Source organism: Cataglyphis hispanica, chromosome 22 (assembly GCF_021464435.1).
Source record: "Cataglyphis hispanica isolate Lineage 1 chromosome 22, ULB_Chis1_1.0, whole genome shotgun sequence".
Taxonomy (NCBI): Eukaryota; Metazoa; Arthropoda; class Insecta; order Hymenoptera; family Formicidae; genus Cataglyphis; species Cataglyphis hispanica.
The window spans coordinates 2,135,200-2,161,945 of record NC_065975.1 but is presented as its reverse complement, the minus strand read 5'-3'; the positions used below and the strand labels follow the sequence as shown (position 1 = coordinate 2,161,945).

At 30.8% G+C, this 26,746-nt stretch overlaps 3 protein-coding genes across 37 annotated transcripts in view; 2 read left to right on the top strand and 1 right to left on the bottom strand.

Moving 5' to 3' along the window:
• The window catches only part of LOC126857550 (calcium-activated potassium channel slowpoke), a 92,597-nt gene extending 88,584 nt beyond the window's left edge, over positions 1-4,013 (top strand). For 21 of the 34 annotated variants that reach the window (XM_050607084.1, XM_050607072.1, XM_050607081.1 and 18 more), the window contains 8 exons: positions 172-568; positions 1,180-1,363; positions 1,495-1,560; positions 1,824-1,960; positions 2,138-2,250; positions 2,327-2,488; positions 3,015-3,108; positions 3,303-4,013. In XM_050607084.1, the coding sequence (XP_050463041.1) occupies positions 172-568; positions 1,180-1,363; positions 1,495-1,560; positions 1,824-1,960; positions 2,138-2,250; positions 2,327-2,488; positions 3,015-3,108; positions 3,303-3,383 (1,234 nt within the window). In that variant the 3' untranslated portion in view covers positions 3,384-4,013. The remainder of the gene's footprint in view (positions 1-171; positions 569-1,179; positions 1,364-1,494; positions 1,561-1,823; positions 1,961-2,137; positions 2,251-2,326; positions 2,489-3,014; positions 3,109-3,302) is intronic. The other 13 variants (XM_050607070.1, XM_050607096.1, XM_050607088.1 and 10 more) reach the window with 1 other exon arrangement.
• Positions 4,014-9,539: 5,526 nt separating this feature from the next.
• On the bottom strand, positions 9,540-12,479 carry LOC126857592 (uncharacterized). 2 transcript variants are annotated; one of them, XM_050607209.1, is made up of 2 exons: positions 11,267-12,479; positions 9,540-11,068 (listed from the first exon to the last, which is right to left on the bottom strand). In XM_050607209.1, the coding sequence occupies exons 1-2, from the start codon at positions 12,112-12,114 to the stop codon at positions 10,729-10,731; spliced, it is 1,188 nt and encodes a 395-aa protein (XP_050463166.1). In that variant the 5' UTR covers positions 12,115-12,479; the 3' UTR covers positions 9,540-10,728. The 2 variants fall into 2 exon arrangements, with proteins under 2 accessions (XP_050463166.1, XP_050463165.1); XM_050607208.1 differs by having other exon boundaries at positions 9,541-11,158.
• A 2,599-nt stretch (positions 12,480-15,078) lies between these two features.
• Positions 15,079-26,721, top strand: LOC126857772 (lipid storage droplets surface-binding protein 1). The gene is made up of 11 exons (XM_050607491.1): positions 15,079-15,244; positions 16,456-16,597; positions 16,862-17,047; positions 17,453-17,645; positions 17,794-17,963; positions 18,860-19,117; positions 19,351-19,449; positions 19,695-19,819; positions 24,120-24,438; positions 24,571-24,787; positions 25,341-26,721. The coding sequence occupies exons 2-11, from the start codon at positions 16,469-16,471 to the stop codon at positions 25,601-25,603; spliced, it is 1,959 nt and encodes a 652-aa protein (XP_050463448.1). The 5' UTR covers positions 15,079-15,244; positions 16,456-16,468; the 3' UTR covers positions 25,604-26,721.
• Positions 26,722-26,746: the final 25 nt, after the last annotated feature.

Genomic DNA, 26,746 nt, shown 5'->3' with positions numbered 1-26,746 from the left:
TTCAGGAAAATTCTAAGTGCAATTTCTTTATGATTTTTTATTAATATTTTCTATTATCGATTAGTATAAAACTATTGTTTTTTTTTAATTATTATTCCTCCATAATACAGTTGACAATGACAGATTCACATCTGTAGCTTTATTCATATACTCGCAAAATGATTTTTTCAGGCCAACGAGCAGAGCCTCGGGTGGTACGAACGTCAACAACAATGGTGGTCTTCAGGTCGGGATCGCCGATGATCAAGCGAAGGATTTCGATTTTGAGAAGACCGAAATGAAATACGACTCGACAGGGATGTTCCATTGGAGTCCCTCTCGCAACCTCGAAGACTGCATACTGGATCGTAACCAGGCGGCGATGACAGTTCTTAACGGACACGTTGTCGTCTGCCTGTTCGCCGATCCCGACTCGCCTCTTATCGGACTGAGAAACCTTGTCATGCCATTACGAGCTTCCAATTTTCATTACCACGAGCTTAAACACGTAGTGATAGTCGGATCGGTGGACTACATACGCCGCGAGTGGAAGATGTTGCAAAATCTACCAAAGATATCGGTTCTAAATGTGAGAATCTGTTCTTGTTTAAGTATTTCGTGATAATGCAAATTTTTCTTGTTATTGTGTAATACAGGACGTCAGACTTGCAGGAAAGAATGTCTGGTTTTTTTCGGCTACAGATTTCTTCTTAAAGGAATCAACTTTTTTCTAATATAAAAGTATAATCATAATATTTGTAATAATTTTTTAATCTGTCTCTTGCAATATATAGACAATTAATAAATTAAATTTATATTAAAAAAATTAATGAAAATTTTGATTTGACAAACTATTTTAATTTTAATAATTAAATGTAATACAATAATAGATAATATTAAAATTTTTTTATTGATGCCTTAAATTTATAAAAGCCAGCAGAGTTGTATTTCTAATATTCAGTCTGCTTGGGAAAACGCATAATGGATCTACACGTCCAAAAATATTTCAAAAATTCTTGACTGTTGGGAGATTTTTTTTTTTTATATCCAATAAATTAGCGAGAAACTACGAAGCATGATGTTAACGCAAAATAATGATAACGAAAAATAATTTTTATGGAAGCGATGGAAAGCCTTCGTTTTTCTGAACTTTTTATTTTGCTTGAGAGCTCTTCAGCATTTTTTATTGATGTTTCACAGGGTTCGCCATTAAGTAGAGCCGATTTACGTGCCGTTAACGTGAATCTATGTGACATGTGTTGCATCCTGTCGGCAAAAGTGCCTAGCAATGATGACCCCACCCTCGCCGACAAGGAGGCTATCCTCGCATCCCTCAATATCAAGGCTATGACTTTCGACGATACAATCGGCGTACTTAGCCAAGGTACGCTCGACGACCTATGTCATCACCATTCGTGCAAAATGGAAAAATTTTATTTTAAAATGATGTATATAATATATTAAATAAAAAATGCAAATTACAACAAATAATGAACAAATTAATTTAACTTCCAGTTGGCAGCCCAATCGTTTTGCAGCGGCGGGGATCCGTTTACGGAGCAAATGTGCCAATGATTACAGGTAATAGAAAAGAGTCTAATATTTATATTTTTATATGATATCTTATTTTTACTTGATATCGCGTTTTAATGAAAATAAAAACTGTCAAATATTTTCATAATTAATTAAAAATTTGATTACAAATTGAAAGAAATTATTTTTAAGAGAAACGGTCATTATTTTGAAATTTCTCACACAGCATAGAAAGTTTTTATATTATCGTGACAAATATCTTTATATTAAACTGTCAAAGTTATGCTGATTGTCGTTTATCACTGCTCCAGAACTCGTAAATGATAGCAACGTACAGTTCCTTGACCAGGACGACGACGATGACCCGGACACGGAACTCTACCTCACACAACCGTTCGCCTGCGGCACTGCCTTCGCAGTCAGCGTATTGGATTCCCTCATGTCAACGGTTAGTGTTAACAATTTATTGTTCCGAACGTGTGTATAGTCATGGATCGAGAATACATATACTTTTCAAAACATGTTTATTCTCGCAATAATTTTCAACACTTTTTGCTTTTCTTAAAATGCTACGCGAACAAAACACGTAAACGAAAATTGTATCTAATTTTATCCATTTTTGCAGACATACTTCAACCAAAACGCGCTGACTCTGATTCGGTCGCTGATCACCGGTGGAGCTACACCCGAGTTAGAGTTGATCCTAGCTGAAGGGGCAGGTTTAAGGGGAGGTTACAGGTTAGATGTTGGAAATATTTATTATGTTCTTTTAATTATTTAGAAAATATCTTGATATATGTTATTTAATTTGCAGTACGGCAGACAGCCTGTCAAATAGAGATCGGTGTCGCGTTGGTCAGATCGCGTTGTATGATGGGCCATTGGCTCAGTATGGCGAGGGAGGCAAGTACGGTGACCTCTTTGTCGCAGCATTAAAGTCGTACGGAATGCTGTGCATTGGTCTGTACAGGTACAGGTATCGAACTTTTTTCCCTGTCTCGATGGTATTTATTGGATTACCCTTACGCACATTTTACATACATTGTACATATTACCGTTTAAGAACAGCGATTTCTCCAATTGCCGCCATTATTGTACCGCCGTTTATTATCTCTTACTATCACGTATACTTACTGCGACTTGATTATGATTTTCTTGCCGCACACCTTTTGCACTTTGCGTTTTTGCATCATCAAAACGAAAGTAATGAAGCAACGATTGTAAGTTGCCCTCATCCAAAAAATACCTATCATTTTTTACAACTTTCTCTCTTTCTATCTTTGTGTCATCTCGTTGTTTATTTAGAGTTTATTTATCTGTTACATATGTCCATTGTTTAGTTTAGTTTAGCTTAGTTTATATTTTAGTTTAGCTTAATACTTAGCTCGACCATTTAATTAGTTTAGTTACATACTTGATGTATATATAGTTACAGCTTGTGTTTTTGTCGATGTACGCTCGTTATATATTCTTACTCGTTGACATGTAATTAAATCTTTTAGGTTTCGAGACACTAGCTCGTCATGCGACGCCTCTTCCAAACGATACGTGATCACAAATCCACCCGATGACTTCACATTATTACCCACAGATCAGGTACAGTGTTTTAAATAATCATATTACATTTTTTCAAAATTTATAATAAATTGTAAAATTTTTTACTAACCCAGAAACATAAAAATCTAATAATTTATATGTAATTGGCAATTTAATATCAATTTAATATAAACAAAAAATACGGATTAAACGAGCAAATAAAATTGTTTTATCCGCTAATTTTAAATTGCCAGGTTTTCGTGCTGATGCAGTTCGATCCGGGTCTTGAATATAGGCCGAGCAGAGGTGCCCGAGGCAAGGACGACTCCTCCTGATTGTTGCTGTGTAGCGCCCTCACCGACGGACCATATTCCTACATCTAATCATGCGTTAGAAATCATTGTGCCGCCCGTCGTCCCTGTAACTGTCTCATCTTCGTCGAGGAACATCATCGTCGTATGATATTGCGCATCATCAACGAGCTATTACCGTTCGCAAAAAGCAGTGAATTGCAGTCGTTTTTTTTTTCAATTTATCGGTATATACAATGACAATACTAATATTAATTAAGCTTATTCGCCAATTCGATCACTTTTCGAGGATTTCGTTTTGCTTTGTTTGCCGTGTAATACGATTGTTTTTACCGAATCGTCGAATATCTCGGAAATTGATGCGCGATCTGATGGACAAAGACTCGGAAGCCTAACGAACGAGTATTATACGAAAGTAAGGGGACGAGGAGAATAGAATAAAGAGAATATGCAAGGGGAAGAGGACGCAAAGGGACAACGGAAAGTGGCATAATGCTGTGCGGTCTGAGGGTAGCTACACGTCTCTCTTTCTTTAATCAAGCTAACATAAGAATAATCGTCTTCGCCCGAAGACGATGCCGTCAGGACTGAATGAAACATTTCGCAAAGCGTAATCACTGTGTTATCAAGCTCCCATTGACCCTCCGCAACCGGGGAACGAGGAAAGTGGACGGTAGGGGAGGGAAGGGGAAAGATAGCTTAAAGTTTTAGCACGTGGCTTAGCCTCGACGGGCGCTGTGAAATTACAGTATCCTGTGCGCGATGGAAACGAAAGAACACTTGTCGTCGTAGTATAATTCATCTCGGCTCGTGTTAATGTATATAATACACGTCTAAAAGAACACCGTTGTTCAACGAGCGAGCTGTGAGAAGACGACGAGGGGAGACATAAGGAGAAGGAGAGAGAAACGTAGAGGTAGAAGTGCAGCGAACTGAATTCGTTCGTCCAACGTCTCGTCTTATCCCGAGTGAGATTCCTCTCGTCGTCTCTCTCATAGACGGTGCCGGCATTCCGGTGCGAATCGAATGCCGGGGCAAACGTAATGCCGGACTACTACGCGCAATCCTTACCTCGTGTGTCTTGTTTTATGACTAATGAAACAAAAAAAAAAAAATCTCAATCAGAAGCACTTTCTACAGGTTCTATATATATGTATATATATATATACGTATATACATATAGATATAATTACGATAAAGTATCCTTTTCCACACACAACTTTAAGTATAAAAATCGTCTATACATCGGTATATATACATTATAGGTATATATGCACATATATATATATATATATATATATATGTATACATAGCATTCTCTCTTTTATATATTTTTGTGAAACTCACATGTGTGTACATACATACATACATACATACATACATACATACATATGTATATGTGTGTACATACATACATACATATGTATATATATACATATGAACATATATATATACATATAAAAGAAAAATATGCATATATGTAAAAGAAAAAAAATACACAGATACAATTATATACAAATACTCTATCTCTTCTCGCATACATACACTCTCTCATACATTTTATCTTTTTTCCGCTGCGCATACGTCTGTATGCGCATGCGAGAACGGACTCGTATACAGAAAACACGCACATGTAATCAGCGTACGAGACAAGGCATGTATATAATGATGCAAGCGCGCAGTTACATATATACGATTTACAATTCGATCCTCATACATGTATATATATGTATGTGTGTTTGTTGTATATATATATATATATATATATATATATATATATATATATATATATGTAACATATACACACATACGCACATACACACAAAGTCGAGAATAAGATCGAAAAGGATTAACGAGCGCGCGAGTGGATATATATATATATATATATATATATGTGTATGTGTGATAGTGTGTGTGTGTGTGTGTGTGTGTGTGTGTGTGTGTGTGTGTGTATGTGTGTGTGTGTGTGTGTGTGTGTGCGTGTGTGTGTGTGTGTGTGTGTGTGTGTGTGTGTGTGTGTGTGTGTGGTGTGTGTACGTACAAGAGAGACTGTTCCTCAAAAAGGTGGGCAACGGTGGAAAAACGGAAGAAACGAAGGAGGATTAAGGACGAGAAAAGAATCGTGACGACGATAAATGCACGATACTGGTGTCGGTCACGCTTATTTCGCGCTAGATCGGACACATGATCGGAAATCCACAATTGAGGATGCAAACAGTAAAATAAAAATAAAAATAAAAGATGAACAAAAATTACGAAGCAGACAGATTAAAAACTAGCTGTGGTAGTCGCTGCCGTGTTTCGTATTACGCATACACCTTGTATAATCATCGTCATCGTCGTCGTCGTTGCCGCCGCCGTCGCCGCCGCTACCGCTGCTGCTGCTGCTGCTGTTGCTGCTGCTGTTTGCAATATCCATGTGCACTGTTCACTGCCACTGCAGTTCGTGTTAATATCGTTGTACATAACTTTCTATGTATAGCTCGAGTGTGCGGCGAAAGAGAAAGAGCAAGAGGCGAGGCGCGCGAGTGGCCACGCACCCTGCGAAGTACAAAGGACACGTAGCGACGAAGAGATACAGGGCTCAACTGCATTGACAGTCCTGAATTTGACTAAATTTCACATAACACATGACGAAAGAAAGACTACTAATATTCGAAAAATATTATGAAAATACGCTCATATAATAAGTAAGCGAAATGAAATTTAGTTGATTCAGCGTCGGATGTCGTCAATCGCAAGTAGCCTAAAGATTAGTCATGCAGGATCGTAAATTCTCATGTTTTCCAAGAAAAATATCATAATAGAGATCCAGTTTTTATTCCTAGATTGCATAAAGCTATATTGCAAAATACCTGGTTGTTAGCGCACGCCAAATATAGTTTTGCATCTGCTTATTGTGCCACATTCTTGTATTGAGAAAGAAAGATAATTTTCTTTCAGTAATTAATTTATTGGATAAATAAAATTTTTCTTAGGCAATATATACTTGCACTTACAATTTAGTAAAAATTTGAATGATGCAAAACTTTTTTTGAAGCGTGTACATTTTCATCAGATTAGAATATTTCGAATTGCAAAATAAACGTTCTATGTTTTTATTATTTACAGTCTGCAAAACAGAAATGCACGACGGTATTCAGGTAATCTGTAAGAAAACTTTGAAGTTTTGACATATTAAGAATTAACTGTACATTGGTGATGATATAAAGAATTGTTTTATTTAAAAAAAAAACACAGAATTATATATAATATTTTTAAAGTATTTTATAAAGGCTATTATATATGTCACGTTGAATGTCTTTTTTTTCTAAAGTGTTTCATTTGTCAGGCAATCAAATATTTTTATAACTAAATCGATCATGAAGCGTTGTATATGTTTATTTATTTACACACACAATTTTACAGCGTTCAAAATATTTGACATTTATTTGGAATAGTGGATTTTTTGTGTATTGAATCGTGATGTCGAAGAACGATGATTACAAGATTATATTTTCGATGCGATCTGATTTATTCGAGAAGCTCTTGCGCGCTTCGCCGCGCTTCTCGCGGGCGGAACGGTACTCGCATAAATGGACATTGTATTTTCGCAATGATCGAATTCCGTGCGTCTTTCCTCGTCTTTCCTATTGCTCTCAGTCGCCCGTAATTTCATCAGTCTCGAGATAACGTGACTTGAACATTCAACGAAAATAGAAGAGAAAAAATAAGGAAGAGAGATTGCGAGAGGAGAGAAGAAAGTGAAGAACATGTCGATATGTATAATTACTCTACATTCTTTTCTCGACAGATCTTTGAAAATAGATAAAAAGAGATTTTTTCTTATTTGTGGAAATTTGATAGAAATAGATATACGAGATGCCAAAAGTACATAAGTGTGGGTGTATATCTAATAAGATTGGAATCAGTAGAGACGTATTACTCATTATCAGTTGATTAAATTCAAATATTTTTTTATGCCTTTTTAATAGCTTTGTTAAGCTTAGCTCTGCATAATAAAAAAATTTTAATGACTTGAATTTAAAAATTATATTTTATATTTTATATTATATAAATGATATTTTAAGTAATATTTTTAGCATAATAGGAGAAAAGAGAGAATGGAAATTTCTAATTTAGAATAATTCAAATTTTGTTGTTTAAGAAAATAATAATTTTTTTTTAAGTTTTATTAGTTTTGTAAGAAAAAGATAATTTTCAATTTTATTACAAGAATTCTTTCTTTCAAATGCATTTTATATAGATAGATATTACGCGTATGCTAATATTAAGTTTCGAAAATTCTTCATGAATATGATAATTGTCACAAATAAACGCGACAAACTTGATTGACAAGCTCAGATGTCTCAGATGCATGCGTATCGTCTTGTTCTCGAGAAGTGCTTATTTATATATTCGTTTTCTTTTCTCCTTTTGCTGTCTTCGCGTCTGCTTGCAAAGAAACGTTTATCAGCGGATTATGAGTGTGCAAGCGAGCTTCTTAAGCATCAGAGAAAGTTTTGAGAGAGAAAGCTTCGATGATTCTGTGTCTCGCCTTTGACGCGATTCTATACGAAAATAAAACAAATTCGTATGTTAGATTTTGTGGAAGTCGTTTATTAAGCGACACAAAAACAAAGAAATCTTGTCGGAGCCTTGTGTAAAGTTTTAGATGATTGGTCGAGATTTGCGTCGCGCGGGGCGAGTCAAATTAGAAAGATTTCGGCAGTTATTGATTCGTTCTTGATGTTTAAATAATTTATTGGTATATGTAAAGTTTGAGCTATTGATTACGACGGGAGATTTACGTGTGACTATATGTGTGACGATTGTTGTGATAAGATAAGACGAACGTATGTATTATCCGGTGTATTAAAATTCACAAAGAAACTCACGGCTGGCCGATCGCGCGTCGCGAATCGCTCATGCACTCTCTTTAAGAATTAAATCGCGCACCGATTCAATCAATATCATCAAATGTTGTCATATTCTCGTTGCGTCGCGCGGAGCAAATGTGACGCATTTGTGTGTATGTGAACGTGTGTATCTAAACGAGGTATAATACTTCAGAATATATATATATATATATATATAAGCCCATGAAAAATCGAACAAAGAACTCGAAGTGATTCGAGATATAAATATATATATGAGAATTTAAAAAAAATGTATAAAGAGAAGAGGGAATTAAGGCGCGCTGAGCGTATGCCACCTTCAATGCCTCATTGACCTCATCTAATGCTTTTTTATCTGTACATTTACAATTTGTGTACCAATGAGGAACGTTGTTTAATCATGTTGTTGATGTTATTGTTAAAGAATGAGATTCAATATTGTACATAACTATATATTCATTATAATTGATGATATAAATAATTATATACATAAAAGTAAAAAAATCCCCCAGAGAGAGTCCCCTTATGCCTCGCGTTTCGATATGCGGTTCCACGTCACTTTGTAATAAAAAAAAAAACAAGTACTTTACAAACCTGTGTTGAGCAGGATGAAACTGTCGGCATAGAATCATTCCGTCCTAATGCGATGAAAACAGAATTAAATATCTCCAATGTATTTTAATAGCGATTGTTTCTCTCCGGTTGTCTGTTCGATGCTGACAGAAGTATCCTTACGCTCATGATTTGTATTCGTACACGTAGTTGATAGATGCATAATTTAAGAATTTAAAATTTTGTTGCAAGATTGTTGCAACAAAAGAGAAGATTATTTTTCAATTATCTCCGGCAGGTGCAGCATATTGATTCCTTATTATTGAAGATGATTGCATATTAAATATTAGATTGCTTAACGATATTGGATTAACATCAGCGAAAATTTTTATGTATATTCTATATATCATTATCTGTAAAGATCTTTTTCTTTGAAAATATTGAAATCGTTATAGAAGCACTCGATTTATAATACTACGAATTTTTGAGTAATTTCTATAGAAAACTGATATTTTAAATTATAATGTTTTATGTTATGTTTCGATATAGTTAGATATGCATTGTTAAATCAGTTTTTACATTACCAATGGCGAATTTTATATGTTTTTAATTCTCATTTTAAATTTAGCTGTTTTATTAAATGTCGCAAAATGTTTTGTTAAGAAAATAATGTATAAATTTTTCACGTTACGTCTAGAGAAGCTTTACGTGGTAAAGTATAGCAGGTAAGTACAAGATATATTTCACGTCTACCATTTGTATCGTCAACAACTTAATATTTTTTTACAATTATTAACAATTGCACAATTTTGAAATATTACAATTTTAGAAATATCACAGTACTGCTAATGTCACGTGAAATCTAATTGAGTCTGCAGTTAAGAATGTATATGTGAATGTTTACTTGTTTGTGATCAATAAGATAATTAAAATAAACAATATTTTTTTAAAAGAATAAAAAAAATAATACGTCGTTTTTGAAAATATATTGAATTGATTGTTAATAAAATCTTTTAAAAAATATTTTCAATTTTTTATATAGATATAAAGAACACAATGCCATAAAGAGTTACTACTACACATAAAACAAATTACTAGTAAATAATAGCTATTAATTAATAAATACATCATTTTATGCGTGCAAGATAAGTACTTATAGAGAATTATATAAACTTATTAATAACTTTTTATTTTAAATGTTATCAATTATTCTATCACACATATTTTGTTTTCATATTATTTCATATTATATATAATTTATGCTTTCTTAACTACATACACATATATTCTTGTGTATTAATTTTTCAATAAAGTATATCTTGAAACTTTTCTTTAATAATACGTAATGTCAAGAAGTTTTGTAAATATTGTACTACAAATAGATTATATTACAATGTGAAATTTTCGCATAAATATATTGTTTATATTATCACGTCTGTAATAAAACCATTAGCTAAATCAACAATTATCAGCTGTAATCAGCTGTAAAAAGAAGCTTATTATCACATTTCGATAATGTCTTTTTACCTATATAATTTCTGCGTAATGAATTACACAATTTTGCTAAAACTTGAAAAATTGATATTCTATTATGTCAAATCAAGCACATTAGTTGCATTTTATTTATATTATACACACATATCATTACGTTTATTGTACTTTGTTCGAAATTCTATTGACGTCGAAAAGATATAAATTTACATTTCTTATCATTATTGAAGAATCTATTAATATCACAAGATTATTGTACTTTGTTCGAAATTCTATTGACGTCGAAAAGATATAAATTTACATTTCTTATCATTATTGAAGAATCTATTAATATCACAAGATTTCTATTAATTAATTTCTTAAATCAATTTTGCTACTTGTCTCGAACTTTGTGGTTCGTAAAATTGTGTGATGATCAAGTGTATGATATCTTACTGTCTCGTTACGTTTCAATTATGCAGCGTGTGGTTGTAATCTATTATGTAATCGTACAACTCTAACAAGCCGTCTATCATACGGGTACGATAGTCCGATGCTTCCTTGAATTGCTCGCAAATCAGAGGCGTTCTATCAACGTACAAAACGCTCTCGAGAAGTTCCGGCTTTTCGCAAAAATATTTACTAGCCGCGTCAGGTTTCAGCAGCATAATCGGTGTGTTGAGAACACCATGAATTATGCACATAATACGTAAGTCCTGAATAGACTCGATGAATTCGTCCCAAGGAAAGATCTCTGACACATTCAGATTAGCTTCCTCCATGACGATCGTCATAGAATCGTAATAGATTCTGAAAAGAGTCTCATTATGTTTCTCTCGTAGCTGTCGCGTTGTTGTGAATTGAAGGAAACACAATATATCGTGCGCTGGTGGATTGTATCTGCATTAATATAATAAAAGAAAATATGAATCGTGCTTGTTTTTATCACACATGCAAATCTATTTATTTCTTTATATAATATATTAAAAAAAAATTTCACATAATTACCTTGCCAATTGGAAATCGATAAGGCAACATTCAATAGGTTTCTTATCGGCATCGTATTTAAAAAGTATATTGTTCGCCCATAGATCACCATGGCATAATACATTCTTGTGCTTTATCGACGGCGACAGTTTGTCCGTGTGATCTGCGCACAGTTTCACGATCTTCTCTTTGAAGTTACTGCGCTGATCGTCGTTCAATCCGGGCAATAAATCGATCATCGAGACGATGCCCTTTACGGCGGCATCGAACATCGCCTTTGCCTTGCCATCCGCAGGCCAGAGAGTTTCCTGCATGCAGTGGGAAAATTCGTCGTGCAAAGTTTTCTTGTACTCATGTTCGAAGATTAAGGACTTTGCATGGAACTTGGCGAGGGTCTTCATCAAAATCTTACAGTGCTCAAAATCGAAGGGCGTGGACTTGTCAGTCATCGTATAACCGCTGTGAGCCATGTCCTCGAGGACGATAACGTCGTTTTCGATCCCGAGGAAACATTCCGGGATGCATCTCTTGTCGAGACCGTCCAGCATCTCCGGAAATACAGTGGTATAGAGAGCCACTTCCTTCTTAAACGTACCGTATTCCTGAACAAAGTCGTATTGCGGACTGCTGATCGGTGGTGGTATCTTGGTGAAGAAATTGATGCTCTTCGTCTGCAGTGGTGACTTCGAACAAGCCACGGTGGCTTTCAACGTGAAATATTGACCCATGAAACCGTTCACCTCATTTATCGGCACAATTTCGTAATTGATTAGTGAGAAGTCGTCCATCGCGTCCTGTCGCAACTTCTTGCGAATTATTTCGAAGCATTGCTCCTCCTGGAGGATCTTCTGTATCTCGACTTCGCGCATTATCTTTCACAAGTGAATATCCAAAGAATAAAATTCTCACTCTTCTCTAAATATACTGATTTATTTTATTTTCAGGTATATTTCAAGCTTAAATATGCAGCCTCAGATTTGATTGCAAAGCCGATCGATATCACGATGCTATTTATCGCGGAAGAACGCGCGCTTGTAACCAGAAATATGTAATAGTCCGATCGTAAAAAAACGTTAAAGAGTATTAATGTCTTGCGCTATCGGTCTAGTCACCTGTTATACAATTTTACGATATATTTGGCAAACCGCAACACACATACCATTTCTCTAGATACCGCGCAGATATTTGTCGCCCGATTTTGTGCCGCGTTGCCGCGACGTTTTCAAGAGACACATGCCATCGCATTCAGGAGATTCAGATACTTTTATATATTCGCAAAGAGATCATCACGTGCAAGATATATAAAAGATTGCGTGTATATTTGTAATATATCGTTATTTTCTCCTTTATTGGCGCTGATTGAAGCTAATATTAGACACTTTGCATGGCACATTCTGTATAACACTGCAAAATGGAATAACGACTTCTTATTGGCACTTTTAGTATGAATCGATAATCGCTATACATATACAGTTGGCGAACAAGAACATTTATAAAATGTTATATCTAATATTATTAAGAAAAAATACTATAAAGAATTTATAAATTAAAATAAAGAAAAATGTTTTATCATAATATATAGAAATAAACATAAAAATGATGGGATAACAAAATTTGCATCTTTTATGAATGTTTTGCCAGTTAACAATTTATTGTTTGAGTTTATGTTGCAGTGTATTGTAATAATAAAATTAATTGTTTGGGAAATAGTATGTGTGAGAGGATGTTTAAACAGTAGTGTGTGCTTTCAATATATTAAAATATATATTTTCACCATCGTCTTGTGCTTGAGTGCGTGCTGAGTAAAAAAAAGCTCATGAGCATGTAATACAGACTAATAACTTTTCTAATATACTTTAGCAATCTTTGAATGGGACACGTTATATGATGTAAGGATCTGAAATTAATCGTAGTATCAACCGCGTTGACATCTCAGTCAATATACTGGATAGATTATTTATTGTTATTTATTAGCTTTTTATTTGATCAATTAATCGATAAATAAAGCTTTTATAAAAATGATATATCATAAAATCATAAAAAAAAAATTTATTTTCTAAAATACTGATAGTTAAATTAAAATTAATAGAAGAGTTATTATTTTTGCTTTAACAAATTGATAATTATGATTTAATTCTGACATTCTAATTGTGATTCAAATATGTTACATATACTCATATTTGTGATATTTCATTATATATGTTTCCCGAACACATATAATCTGCTCAAAAGCAATTTTTTATTTGTATACTTTTTAATATTCATCTAATTAATAAGTAAAGCATCTTTATATTTTTCAAAACATTACAAGCATACAAGCGTACACAGATAGATGTTAAAATGGCAACAAGCGACATTTAAAACAAGTTATTTTTTACAGATCAGCCATTTATTATCAGATGCAAATATTAAAACCATTGCAAAAATTGAATACAGATTTCGCTAATTAAAACATCATTTTAACAATTTCTAAAAATATAAACCAGCAATTTTCTGATTGATATCAAATAAGTTGATTCTAATGACATACTTTAGTCTCAATAAGCAATAGAATGAACAATTGTTTCATTATTATGCGACCTTTTGAATTCTCATGATCACGTCATACTTTTAACCATTTATTTTCTTATTAGCTGAGAAGACAGCTTATCGTTTTTCATATTATACGATGATGTGATAAATTAAAAAACTTTTGAAGAGATAGAAGATGACGGATAGAAATATCGAAAAAAGTATTGGCGCGTGAGAGAATTGTCGATGTATTTTGATTTCTGATGATAATGAAAAGACGATGATATTTAAATAATTCTTTTCTGTGAGATTTTATCTCGTATTTACTTCAAACTTAAGGAAAATAACGTAGACACAGTTCTTTAATTTATATGTTTGTTAAACATCTTATATTTTAATAAGACATGCAAAACATACACCCAAGATAGTACAAGCTAGCAAAAAATAAGTTCACATTACAGCATAACCATGGGATGATCATCTTTATGAAGATAGAAGTGCGAAGTGAACTTTGCATAGCAATTAAAAGCGTCTGTGAGCGATAACTTCAAATTTTCCGCAGTTTCTCTTTCCCTTATTACATTTTTATGAGCACTTGCTTATTATTAATTGCCTTGAAATAATAATGTGCAATGTCTCATGTTTCAAAGCTTGCCGAGCTGATAAGCATGATATAATACTATATACAAAATAGATAAACAGCAATTGCTATTAAAAATTCTAATTTAATAATTATATCGTACATTTTAGAATGTACAATAAATCAAATTTAAGATTTTTTTATGGAATTAAAAATATATGCCATTGTTTGACAAATGCACTTAAAATATCATTGTCAGTAATGTAAGGCGCAATATTTGATTGATAAGATGAATAATAATAATTGCATTGTAGCGCGCTCGAAAACGATGGAGAATTAATAAAAAATATAATAAATGCTAATAAAAAAGAGTATAATAAATATTTTTAATTTTTTAATAATTTATTTTTATTGAATTAGGAATTTTTGGAGGAAAAAATGTTAGAATTTTAAGCAGATAAGAATAAAATATTTATAAAAAAAAAAAATTGTATATGTCACGTACTTAACTTAGAAAGAGATTTTACATAATATATTTAAATGTTTTCTTAAATAAATTATAACTTTGAAAGCAGCTGTTACAGTTTTATGCTATTCAAAAAGCAATATAAGTTGACATATCGCGCAAAAAGTCGTCTCTAAGAAATGAAAGAAAGTAGAATAATTTTTTTTTATTTGTGCGTCATTATACGTCTGCCGCGTCCATATATAATCGATATGTCATAGGTTAAGCCGATGAGATACCATTTGCAGTTCTCGACGTGCAGTCAACGGCACCTTCTTCGGTCGAAACGTCGAGTTTTCTCCCGTCTCGTTGGCCGGACTCTTGAAATTAACTGCATTATACAATAATCATAAAAAAAAAATCTTCAGATCGCATTCCTCACAGCTTGCTGTATCTTCCTCAGGTAAGGATGTTTAATCGCGTCTGTCAATCTCCGCCGATCCGAATCTATTCCTCGTCCATTTGTGTGAATTACGTCGTGACGGTTTTTTTTATAGACACGTGTGCTTCTGGATACGTATATATCTGTGTTTATACGAGTATATGTGTATGTCTGTATATGTATGTCTGAGCATAATTGTTTAGCTGATTATATGTATAGTTGAATCAAATAAAGCAAAAAGAGAAAGAAGCATCCGTGCGATTTGTGAGCGAAATTAGATTATGATTGATAAAGTGTGAACTGTCAAGAGAAAGGAAAAGAGAAAATAGTATAGAGAATAATAATAATAAAAGTAATTTAATTGAATTTTTCACTAGTTACTTAGCCATTATTTTGATCAATAGCAGGTAATCGATAAAATATAATTATATGACAAATTATAGATTATATAGAATTTAATATCGAAGACAATAGCAGTAGCGTATTTGTTCCAAAATATTAAAAAAACGAAAGCATACCAGAATAAATTAGATTTGAAATAAATACGATAGATACATTTATTTAGATATAACGATAAGGAATAAAATAAGGAATAACGTGCGAATAAAATTTAGTATGTGACAACGTAATTGCGATGCTGTAGAAATGAAGTTTGACCTTGGGAAAGCATGTCGGAACAATCACTCGCAGATTTCACCGGAGACGATTTCTTCCTCAACACGGTCATCATTCACAGAATATAATAGCCATAGCAAACTACAGGTGAAAGTAGTTCCATACACATAAAAAAATCAATTTCGATTGAACCTTATTAAGTGCAGCGAATCTCTTTTTGTGTCTTATTGCAAAGCGCAAATCAACTATCGACAAATTGCTTCAATTTGCCGATAATTTCCAATTGAAAGAGCGATTTGATGCTCGCAATAGGAAGATGTATAACCTCGACATTAACCGCAAAGCAAAATCTCCTTTCACTATCCTCCTCTCAGTGTGACCTCCGTTATCGGTTCTCCGATGCCGAGCAAGTCGTTTTTTTTTAGTGACATATAGCTTGTTTACGTTTAGCAAATTAAATACATGCAAATTACATACATTCTTCAACGCACTGATACTTATGCATAAAGTGAGCTGTATATTAGTTATTTTAACATTAAACATATTATGTGTGTGCATAATTAATTTTCTTTACGACGAATCTAGCACTAATTTAATTATCAATTATTAATTTGCAGCGATTATTCCTCTATGGCGGGAGCAAACGCGAAAAGACGGCATTCGGATCTGCCGCATTTTGAATCTGTTGTCAGGATTTCGAGTCTTCCCATTGTGGAAAGCGGTATACACATCGCTGGTAATGTGTATAGAAAAATAAAGGTATGTAACTAAAAATTATATTACATGCAATAAAGAATTTATTCATAAGATATCAGTGTTAAAAAGCTCGCTACTCATAAATCTCGTTTTTAAAGATTCAAATTAGATATAACAACTGCGCAAAACTTTTTTTCGCAAAAGAATGACTCATATTAACAAGATATAAATTATATAAATAATATCAAATCAAATATTTCTTAAATATTTCAATATAAAACATCTCATTTTCAATTTGGCTAGAACATCATTTCTTTTTTATTATAGCGCTCAAATTCATTAATGAATTGGAGTTTGGATACTGCGGAGCAATCATTAGCGATTGCAACGACGACGGCAAGACCAGCGATTTTCGCATTCAATGGACCAATTACGACAATCGATCAGCTATTATGCAAAGGTATCGACATTGTTGAACAAAGAGTACCAGCTGTACATCTTCCTCCTCATCTTGTAAGTTTCCAAATTCCTTTTTCTGATACAATAATTTTTGATTATACATATATACATTTTTATAGAGACAGATATATACACACATTATTGTAAAAAGATATAATTATATACTTATATATTCATATCAGTATATAATGATATATGTATATATATGTATATGATTATAATAATATTAATTAACTTATTTATTATATTATTTATTGTTATTGATCTAAAAGAAAATAAAATATTAATTTTGAATAAAAAATATCTTAAGAAATAAATAAAATAAAAAATGAATAGATTCTGCGATAAATTCCGTAGGAGTCAGTTTTGGAAATGATTGACTATTCTGTGTAAGTCGATTAATCTTGATGGAATTGTCGCATGTTAATACAACATATTATTTTATATTTCACGCTTAAGATGTATTTGAACACGCGAGAATATGTAAATGAGAACATTGTAAAGCCGGTGTTGAAGCGTGCCGGAAGTGTCAAACAAATTGGTAGTCAAGCTGCCAACGCCGCCGCGGATAGATTGGATGGTGCTTTGACAGTTGCGGACGAATATGTGGATCGTTATTTGCCAGGTGATTCGGCTGATAAAGTCATAGATGGTAAGATTTTTGCATACGCCGATAATATACCTAAATAGATTGCCGCAAAATTCTATAAAATTTTACATGTATTATAAATATATATTCATATAGCGGTGTATATTAATGAGCAATAAATATTTTAAGCAATTAACAATTCATTTTTCAGAGGTCAGTCCTACTGAATCAGTGAGCAAAACGAAACGAACCATCAAGCATGGCGCAAGATTTTCCCGTAAAGTACAAAAGAGATTGACGCAACGCACTTTGGCCGAAGCACGTGCGCTTAAAGAACAAGGAACGGAATGTATTCATGTGCTTTTATATGTGGCAGAATTGGTAAGACTCGATATTCAATTAATTTATTATTTTTGTTTATTTGCATATTAATTTAAAATTTTATAATTTATATATATATATATATATATATATATATATATATATATTATTTGGTAATTGTTATAATGATATATTATTACGTGGTAAAAAAAAATTAACTTTTAGTGCATAAATTATATTGCGTAAATGCTTTTCCGTCTTTTAGCAGTATACTTTGACTTTAATCACATATATTTACAAAAATCATATTCACAAAAATATTGTTTAATTTAAACTAATTGCTGACTTGTAAATATTATCGCGATAGTCACATTGAGAAAGACAGAAGCGTTGCTTAAGTAAATAATTTCTATCTTCCAATGCGCTATACTCAAGAAAAAGTAATTATTTATGAACGTGCAAATGCATGATACTTGATAATCATAATGACTTTCTAATAAAATTTTTCATTATGTGTTTAGAATAATTTGAGTCTAGATTAAAGAAACAAATATTATTTCAATATAATACAAATATTATTTCAATAAATTACATTCAACAATATAAAAATTTGTGTTTAAAAAAATAAAAAAACAACAAGATTTAAATCCTGCCTTTCATATTCTTTTGCATCTTAAAAATTAAGAGTGATTTTCCAAAGTCTAAATAAAGACCGCTTTGATAAGCAAAAATGCTGAGATACACATATAGCCGAGATCACGAAAACATTTAATGATCACATGATAAATATTTACTATGGAATATTGGTCTCATCGGAAATATTTTTCGTACAATGATTACTGATACTGTTCTTATAATCTTGTTCCTCTCTTGCGAAACGCGTTTGTAGCTTAAATTATGGTAACGTAAATTGTTTATAAGCATATTATGTAATTTATCGTTTATAATATACGTAGATAACCAAAGATCCAAAATTGGCATTAAAAAAGGCTAAGGAATTATGGACCACGTTGAGTTTACCTGAGCCCGAAAATCAAGCGCGTCCTGCTACGCTCGAACAGCTGTTGGTACTTTTGACACGCGAGTCTGCACGACGCATAGTGCATCTGGTGAATGGCACGGCGGCGTTGGCAATTAAAACCCCGCAACGTTTGGCTGATTTACTCGTTCGGCTTTCTCATCAACTACTTGAAATCGCCGACGCCTCATTAAAGGTTAATGAACTTCATTAATCTGATTTAAATTAACGCATTTGCGTAACTCAATTAATTATGAGCTGCGATAATTTTGATGTGAGAGCACAAAAAGAAATCAAGTTATTGTCTTTCGATTACATAGAAATACTTCTCGAACTAACGATAAGGAGAATAACGCATAATTTAATAAAGTCTATCACTATTAAAAGTATACTTTAACTAAACTATTTTTATATTATGCGTGTTTGTAGATGACACCACTTATAAATAAAAGCAATGCAGCAAAAGAACAAGTATCCGTCATACGCTCCGCTATTAAGAGGTTGAATTCAACCACGAATCTATTATTGGTACGTATACCAAGTATATAATAATATTAAAATATTAATATATTATATTAATTTATTTTTAACTAATTTAATAATTATATTATAAATAATTGTCCTCTTTTTCTTTCTCTTCCTACATAAAATTAAAAAAACTTAAAATTATATTTCTATCAACTTACATATATCGATAAACAAAGAATGTTGAAAGAAGAATTTAAGAATCATGATCTGTCGATATGGAAAAATTTTTTTTCCTATCTTTGTAGGAAAAATTTGCTGCCCTTTTGGCTGGTCGCCCCAGCCCTCAGAAAGTACCACGTATACAAAACCAGCAGAATCACAGCAACCACATGCCGGTGACTTCTAATCCCCCAATAAACGGTGTCGAGTAACGAACAAGTCTCGCTTGAAAACTGCAACGTGCGGCTTTCTTCCCTTCCGGCATGGTTTTCAATTACAAGGTTAAAGACACGAGAATAGAAATTATGCCGCGCGTGAACCGCTATTCACTGATTAACATGATGCTCCATCGACGTGATTATATAATATCATTATTTTTGCGAGTTTTTTACTCAATAATGCAACAACAAAATATATCTTATTATTAGCACAATGTACCAGTGCCGTGCTTATACTGTGTTTTTCGAGTTAATTATTAGTTAACTATTGTTTTCACGATAATTAAGTATAAGTGACAAAATAAAGGGCCACCTTAATATTCCGCAGACTGCCGCTTTTTTCCTTCCTATTTATTTTTTTCAAACATTTAAGATAACAAAAAATAATTTATTATTTAATAAGTAAATAAAAATTTATTTAAACATTCAAGGTATGTGTGTATTTTAGATTCGTATAAAAATATCAAAAAAAAAGAAAAAAATATATATATATATACACATTTTTATCGATCATTATGCAAATAACTTTTATTTTTTGATTTTGTTCAATCAAAGCGTCTAATATCAAAAAAGAGGCGCATTATCAAATTATTGAGTCCATTATGATTTGGATAATACGCGTCAATAATTTTTTGCGCATTTTTTAAACCATGGACTTTGACACTTAGAACGAAGAGAAATGTTTACAGATATATACATTGCTATATCTCGCATGTTTACTCCTTAGATTTCTTTCAATAGTGAAAGTAGAGAAATCTCAAGTACTTGTAGAATTTTTATTTTGTTCTTCCTGTTAAGCAATCTATGAACGCATACTTTCAGTGCATGCATATATATCGGCAGATGAGATATCGATTGTGTTTTAATTAAATATTGTCATTATAATTATTGTGTTAGGACATACATTAATTTAAAAAAATAATATTTGTTACAATTTTTTTATTAAATAACAATGAAAATTTCAACTAATTAATATTGCATCAACATTAAAAGAATATGCATATATTATATGCAAAATATACGTATCTAATTATGTTATAATAATAATAATAATAGTACGCGTATACATTTAAATGCTCCAATAATATCTATATAAAATATATTGAAAAGAGAGATTTAATATCTTAAGATTTTTTAATATTATATGTGTTATAAAATATTAAAATGCGTGAGTCATTAAAAAATGTCTTATGTAATTACATAATATAATAACATTCTATAACATTTATAAATTTACATAATTTACATATACATATTCACATATACAACAAAAGTACGGCATTTTCGAAAGAATGACCTAAATGATTAAAATATACTAGCGAGCATTATATTTACGGTACTTGAGATATATCACGCATTAAAAGCTTATCTATATAAGTCATACTGTCTAGACAAAACGTATTATAAACTTTGGAATTTAATCGACAAAGTTAGTTAAGAGAATGATGACAACTTCAAATTACTTATGCAATTATTGCTGATGAATATTTTAATCTTGAATAGGTCAGTTAGATAAATTACGATCAGATAGAATTAATAATTTTAATTATTTTTCTACATTAAATTGTGTATTATATAATTTAAATAAAAATTGTATTTTATATCTATAAATGATATTAACTATTATTTAATATTATTTATGCATATGAGAAATTGGCGTTATAATAATTATTTATTACCATAAAAAGAGTGCTAAAAGAAATTGATAAATATCATTAAAATAATATATATTCCCGTTCTTAATTCTTTAAATTCTTAAATTATTTATATCAGTTTCCAATTCAGATTGTGCAAAATGTCATTTTTGAAACTCAAATGATGATAAGCAATTTTTTAATATAAATTTTTCAAAAAGCTATACTTATAGTTTTACTCTAATAATTATATTTATTAGAAATAATAGAAGTTTTAATATTATATGCCTAATATTTATGATGATATCAATAAAGTAATAAAAAAATAAAGTTATAATCTCTAAAATAAAATATTTCAGAAATTTATGATTTAATCTTTTAAAGGAAAATATTTTTTTACTGAGCCAATATATTCTTAATGGAATCCGGATGTGAATTCTTTCGATATAATTCTGAAATCATTTTGTGTCTATGCGACAATCGCACGAGTCACGATAACACAGGCGTGATCTGCTCATGTAGATGAAACGGACTTTGTACAGTGAAGCCATATGGATGACACTGGGACGCTGAGAAATCTCGTTCTCTCTTCGCTTCACAATATACGGAAAATATGATGATGCAAAAGCATAACGGATAAAAATTATAGTATTTTCTATTAAGATTGTTATTTCACAGTTTTAAAGACACACCGATTACTTCTTATACTGTTCATTATAATTCATAATTTATGCGCGCAAAAATTATAAAATATATTAAAATATATTTTTCTGCTCAATTATTAAAAAATATATTTTATACTTTAGTTTAATTAATTTTAATATTGTAAGTTAATTAATATCAATATTGTAAATGCAGATATAATACTAACAAATAAAAAAAATCACTTTTGATAAATTTCACTTTCAATAGCTAATACATTGTTCTGTACAAATTGATTTTATTAAAAAATATCTCTATATTATTTTTTTATTTAAAGTATCATATATGTGGTAGTTATAACATTTTATTAATATCAGAAACAATAATAGAAATTGAAATTCGTTCACAAAAAAAAATGTTTATTTTTTAATTAAATTGAAAATAATACACACTACACAAATTTTCTTTCACTGCCCTTTAGATTAAAGACTGTTTTCGCTTCTCCAAAATAAAGTGACAGCTGATTCAGAGATTTCAAAAAAGTACCAATAATCTGATTTAAAAAATCTCTATTGTATATATCTGGAAGCGGCAGTTATACTATATGTCATAACTTTGCTCAGTCAGTTATTGGCTTATTTAAACCGCGTTTACTGCGCAAGCGATTCTCCACACATTATAAATGTTCACTGTATGTGACCAACGGCAACATTCGTATCCAAGTGTCAGACCATATCAGACGCGTTTGAGAGCTACGCCGGTGAACTACCATATATTAATCGACGCAGGAATTATTCGAGACTGTAAGTACCATCTTTAACGATAGTGACCTTTAATCCCTCGATTATCAAAATTTCATTTAGGTAGTAAACAGTTTTATACAATAAACCGTCTAGTTTACGAAAAATTTTAAATTAAAATTTATAAAATCGTGCTTTAATTACGTATATTTATACGTTATTGGAAATAACTCTTTTGCGACTTGTAAAAAGTTATATCATTTTATAGCATTTTATTACTTCAAAATTATTTTCAGATATAAATTCTTTATTTTATTTGTAAACTCGCAAAATTTGATTCTATGAAAATTTGATCCTATTCTATTTTTTCATAATTCTTCAATTTTTTATACCAAAATTGTTTTTTATTTAAGGAGAAATTTATATATGTGCATTTAATAATAATTAAAAATAATTATACAATATTCACGGCTGACAATTTATAACCACATTTTATATTTAGATTCTATCGATTTATCAAGGACATTGTCTTAGCAAAATTCCAAAATATTATGTTACCAAAATATGTATTCAAAATATTATGTTATTCAAAAGTTTTGATATTTACCTCGTTTATTATGTTATGAAGTATCAGTATAGGAATTTCTCTTCAATGATGTTGTCGAGAAATTCATAAATCGTTTCAAATCTTATTATATTATTAAATATTATATTGCATAGCATACAATTACATTCATAGAATATTTATTATATAATTTATTATATACTTGTGTGTATAAAGCGCGAAAGAAAGAAAAATTAAATTTGTGTTGACTAAAGCAATGTTTGCTGGATGTGTATACAATAATATATTCGCACATAGATTTAATTTTTCTTCTTTATTCTAAATTATTCAAAGCACTTTAAAATAAATTTTGTTCTTAGAAATATGTCACTGATAATAAGTTCTTAAGAGTTGCTATTTATTTATTATTACAAACAGTAATAATAAATTCATCATAAAAATAATTATCTTCTTTTATTTTTATAGAAAAACGTTATATTTTTGTAAAAAATAATCTGATTATCACCCATATTTTTCAATATTTTTTATCAAAAAATAATTTGCTCCAAAATGAATTATTATATACATGTATTTAAACATATTTCTATAACGGAATATATTTATTTGAGCAAACTTTTTCTCGAAATAAAATTAATACATTTATAAATCACTTTTATAAAATTTATTTATTACAGATATTTTTCGTGTATCGTGTGATAACTTCACGCTAAAGTATGGCGCAAACCGCAGAAGTAGTACATCGTCCTCATCTAAAGGTCTTTGATCGTGTCTTGGAATTACCCATCGTTGAATTGGCACTTGCTAAATCCGCAGAGACTTACTCCAGGGTAAAGGGCTCGCATCAGTTGGTGCATTGGGCATTTACCACTGCTGAGACGTCCCTTAATGCCGCGACCAAACAAGCAATACCTATCGCCTTGCCTATCGCGAAAAGGCTTGAGAATCCTATAAACTTCGTCGATCATACGTTATGTTTTGGTCTCGACAAGATTGAAGAAAAAGTACCGCTAGTGAAGGAAAAACCCGCGGAGGTCTGAATTTTTAATTCTTCTAAATATTAATTCGTCTAAAAACACATATAATATAAAAATTCTTTTTGGAACATAATCACGAAAACATATACTACATTTATATTTATAAGTATATTTAATATATTTCTTTAGATTTTGAAGAAGGCGGCATTGAGTATTTCGCATCTAAATTATTTAATTATCGCACAAGCGGCAAATTTGCGGGACATCAGCTGGAATAAAGCCAATCAAATTCTCGAGACGCGCTATGGCACTGTGGCTATGAAAAGTTTAGATAGCACGGCTGTTGTCGTTGATAAGCTCATTGAAAGATATTTCCCTGCAACAGAAGAAGAAGTAAAATCACAAGGTACACCATGTATATTTTTGGTTCCTAGATAACTTATTAAAACAGTTGAAATTTGTCTAGATTATCGAGTAATGCATTGCAAATGCAGAAATTAATTGAATTTTTCTCTTCTTTATACATTAGAATATTACAATCTGTAATAAAATTATAATGGAATGAAAGTCTCTTCTCTCTCATCAGCGAGAAAGTTAGTGAAAGCTAAGACAACATTAAGAGAGTATATATAGTCGGATAGTAATTTATTATTCATTGTAGTACTGTTTTTTATTCTAGTTAAAATTTGATACAAATTTTTTCATACATAGATTGTCTTGTGCTCCAACAATAGATTTTACATTACCGAATCTTTTTTTCTATTGTATAATTAATTATCAAAACTTAAATTTATTGCACAGCTACCGTGTTTTTTATAGAGAGCTATCTATAATTTCTGTATCATATATATTTATATATTTTAATACAATTATATTTTCTTACATTTATTATTTAGATCTTTATATATTTTGTTATTTCTCTAAATATGTTAGCTTTATTTTTAAATATTTGTTTGCAGACAGAACAACATATGAAGAGGACAGACTGTTACATACTTTACAAACATTAGGTCACCTGTCTAATAAAGCAGCTCGACGTGTGTATTTCAACATAATACGCCATGTGAATACCATCAACAAGGACGGTTTAATAAAAGCTTACATCTACAATTTGGTCGAATTTCTTCGATTAACGAAATTTCTCCACACAGTTAACGAAAAATCACATGTCGACGGCGAGAAAACGGAAGAACCACAATATGATGAGAAAAAAAACGAGTAACTCTGATTTTAAATTACTTTGATTTTATTTTTTTTCCAGATTTTTCGTGTATGATTTTTAAGTCCTAAAAATTAATTTCATTTATACTTATGCATATATATTAAAACTAAGTATATCGCCTATATTTATTTTTCATAATTATATTTTTATTATGATCTACGCCTATTAATTTGCGTATCGTTAAGAATTGCTTCTCCTCGTTGTTGCGAAAAAAATTAAAGTGCTAAAATAATTTGCATCAATGATCGTTAATACGTGCACATTTTTCTACATTGCCCCATAAATATAAAAGTTGAAAAATTATTATCATATAAATAAGGTGTGAGATATAAGATTATAGATAAGTTTTATATTTATATTTTGTATATATTTTTAACTCATATACATGCAGTGCAAATAACTAAGTATAATCAAAGATATAAGAGTACGATAAACTTTAAAAGTCGTTTTCATTAATATTAATTAAAATAAAGCATTTAAACAATATTATATTAAACTGTTTTTGCAGACAATTTAATATTATTATAATTGTTATAATTTGATATATATGTGTATTTTACATTATACATCAACTTAACTATACATATAAAAATTAAGAAAATGTTCAGATAATTATTATGTATTTGGATTTCGATGTAAAAATCTATATTTTATGCATTTTAATATGTATATATTATAATCACACAGAGAAAATATTTCAGCCAGACGTTCGGAACAATATACTGGGATTGCTTTCATTACTGTATAATTTTTTTCTAATCATTGCTCAAAAAATTTTCATACATATAACTGTTATTACTTTACATAATGTTAACACAGAGTAAGAATACTTTTTAACAATAGAAATATTGATACGTATTTTGCATATCAATTAATCTCGTATATTTTGTATTCATAAAACATTATGTAAAATAAATGCAATTGCAATAAAAATTTGTCTGCTTCTTTACATTCTTATAATACAATACATTTATTCTATAAAAAAAGATAATGTTAATGTAATTTTTTCATCATTGCTATTTAAATTATATTATTTGATAATAAAAAGCATTTATTTTTTGATTTTTAAATCTGAAATAATTTAAGCTCCAAAATAATAAATTTAATATTTAAATAAATTTTATATTTTTAATTGTTTTCTTT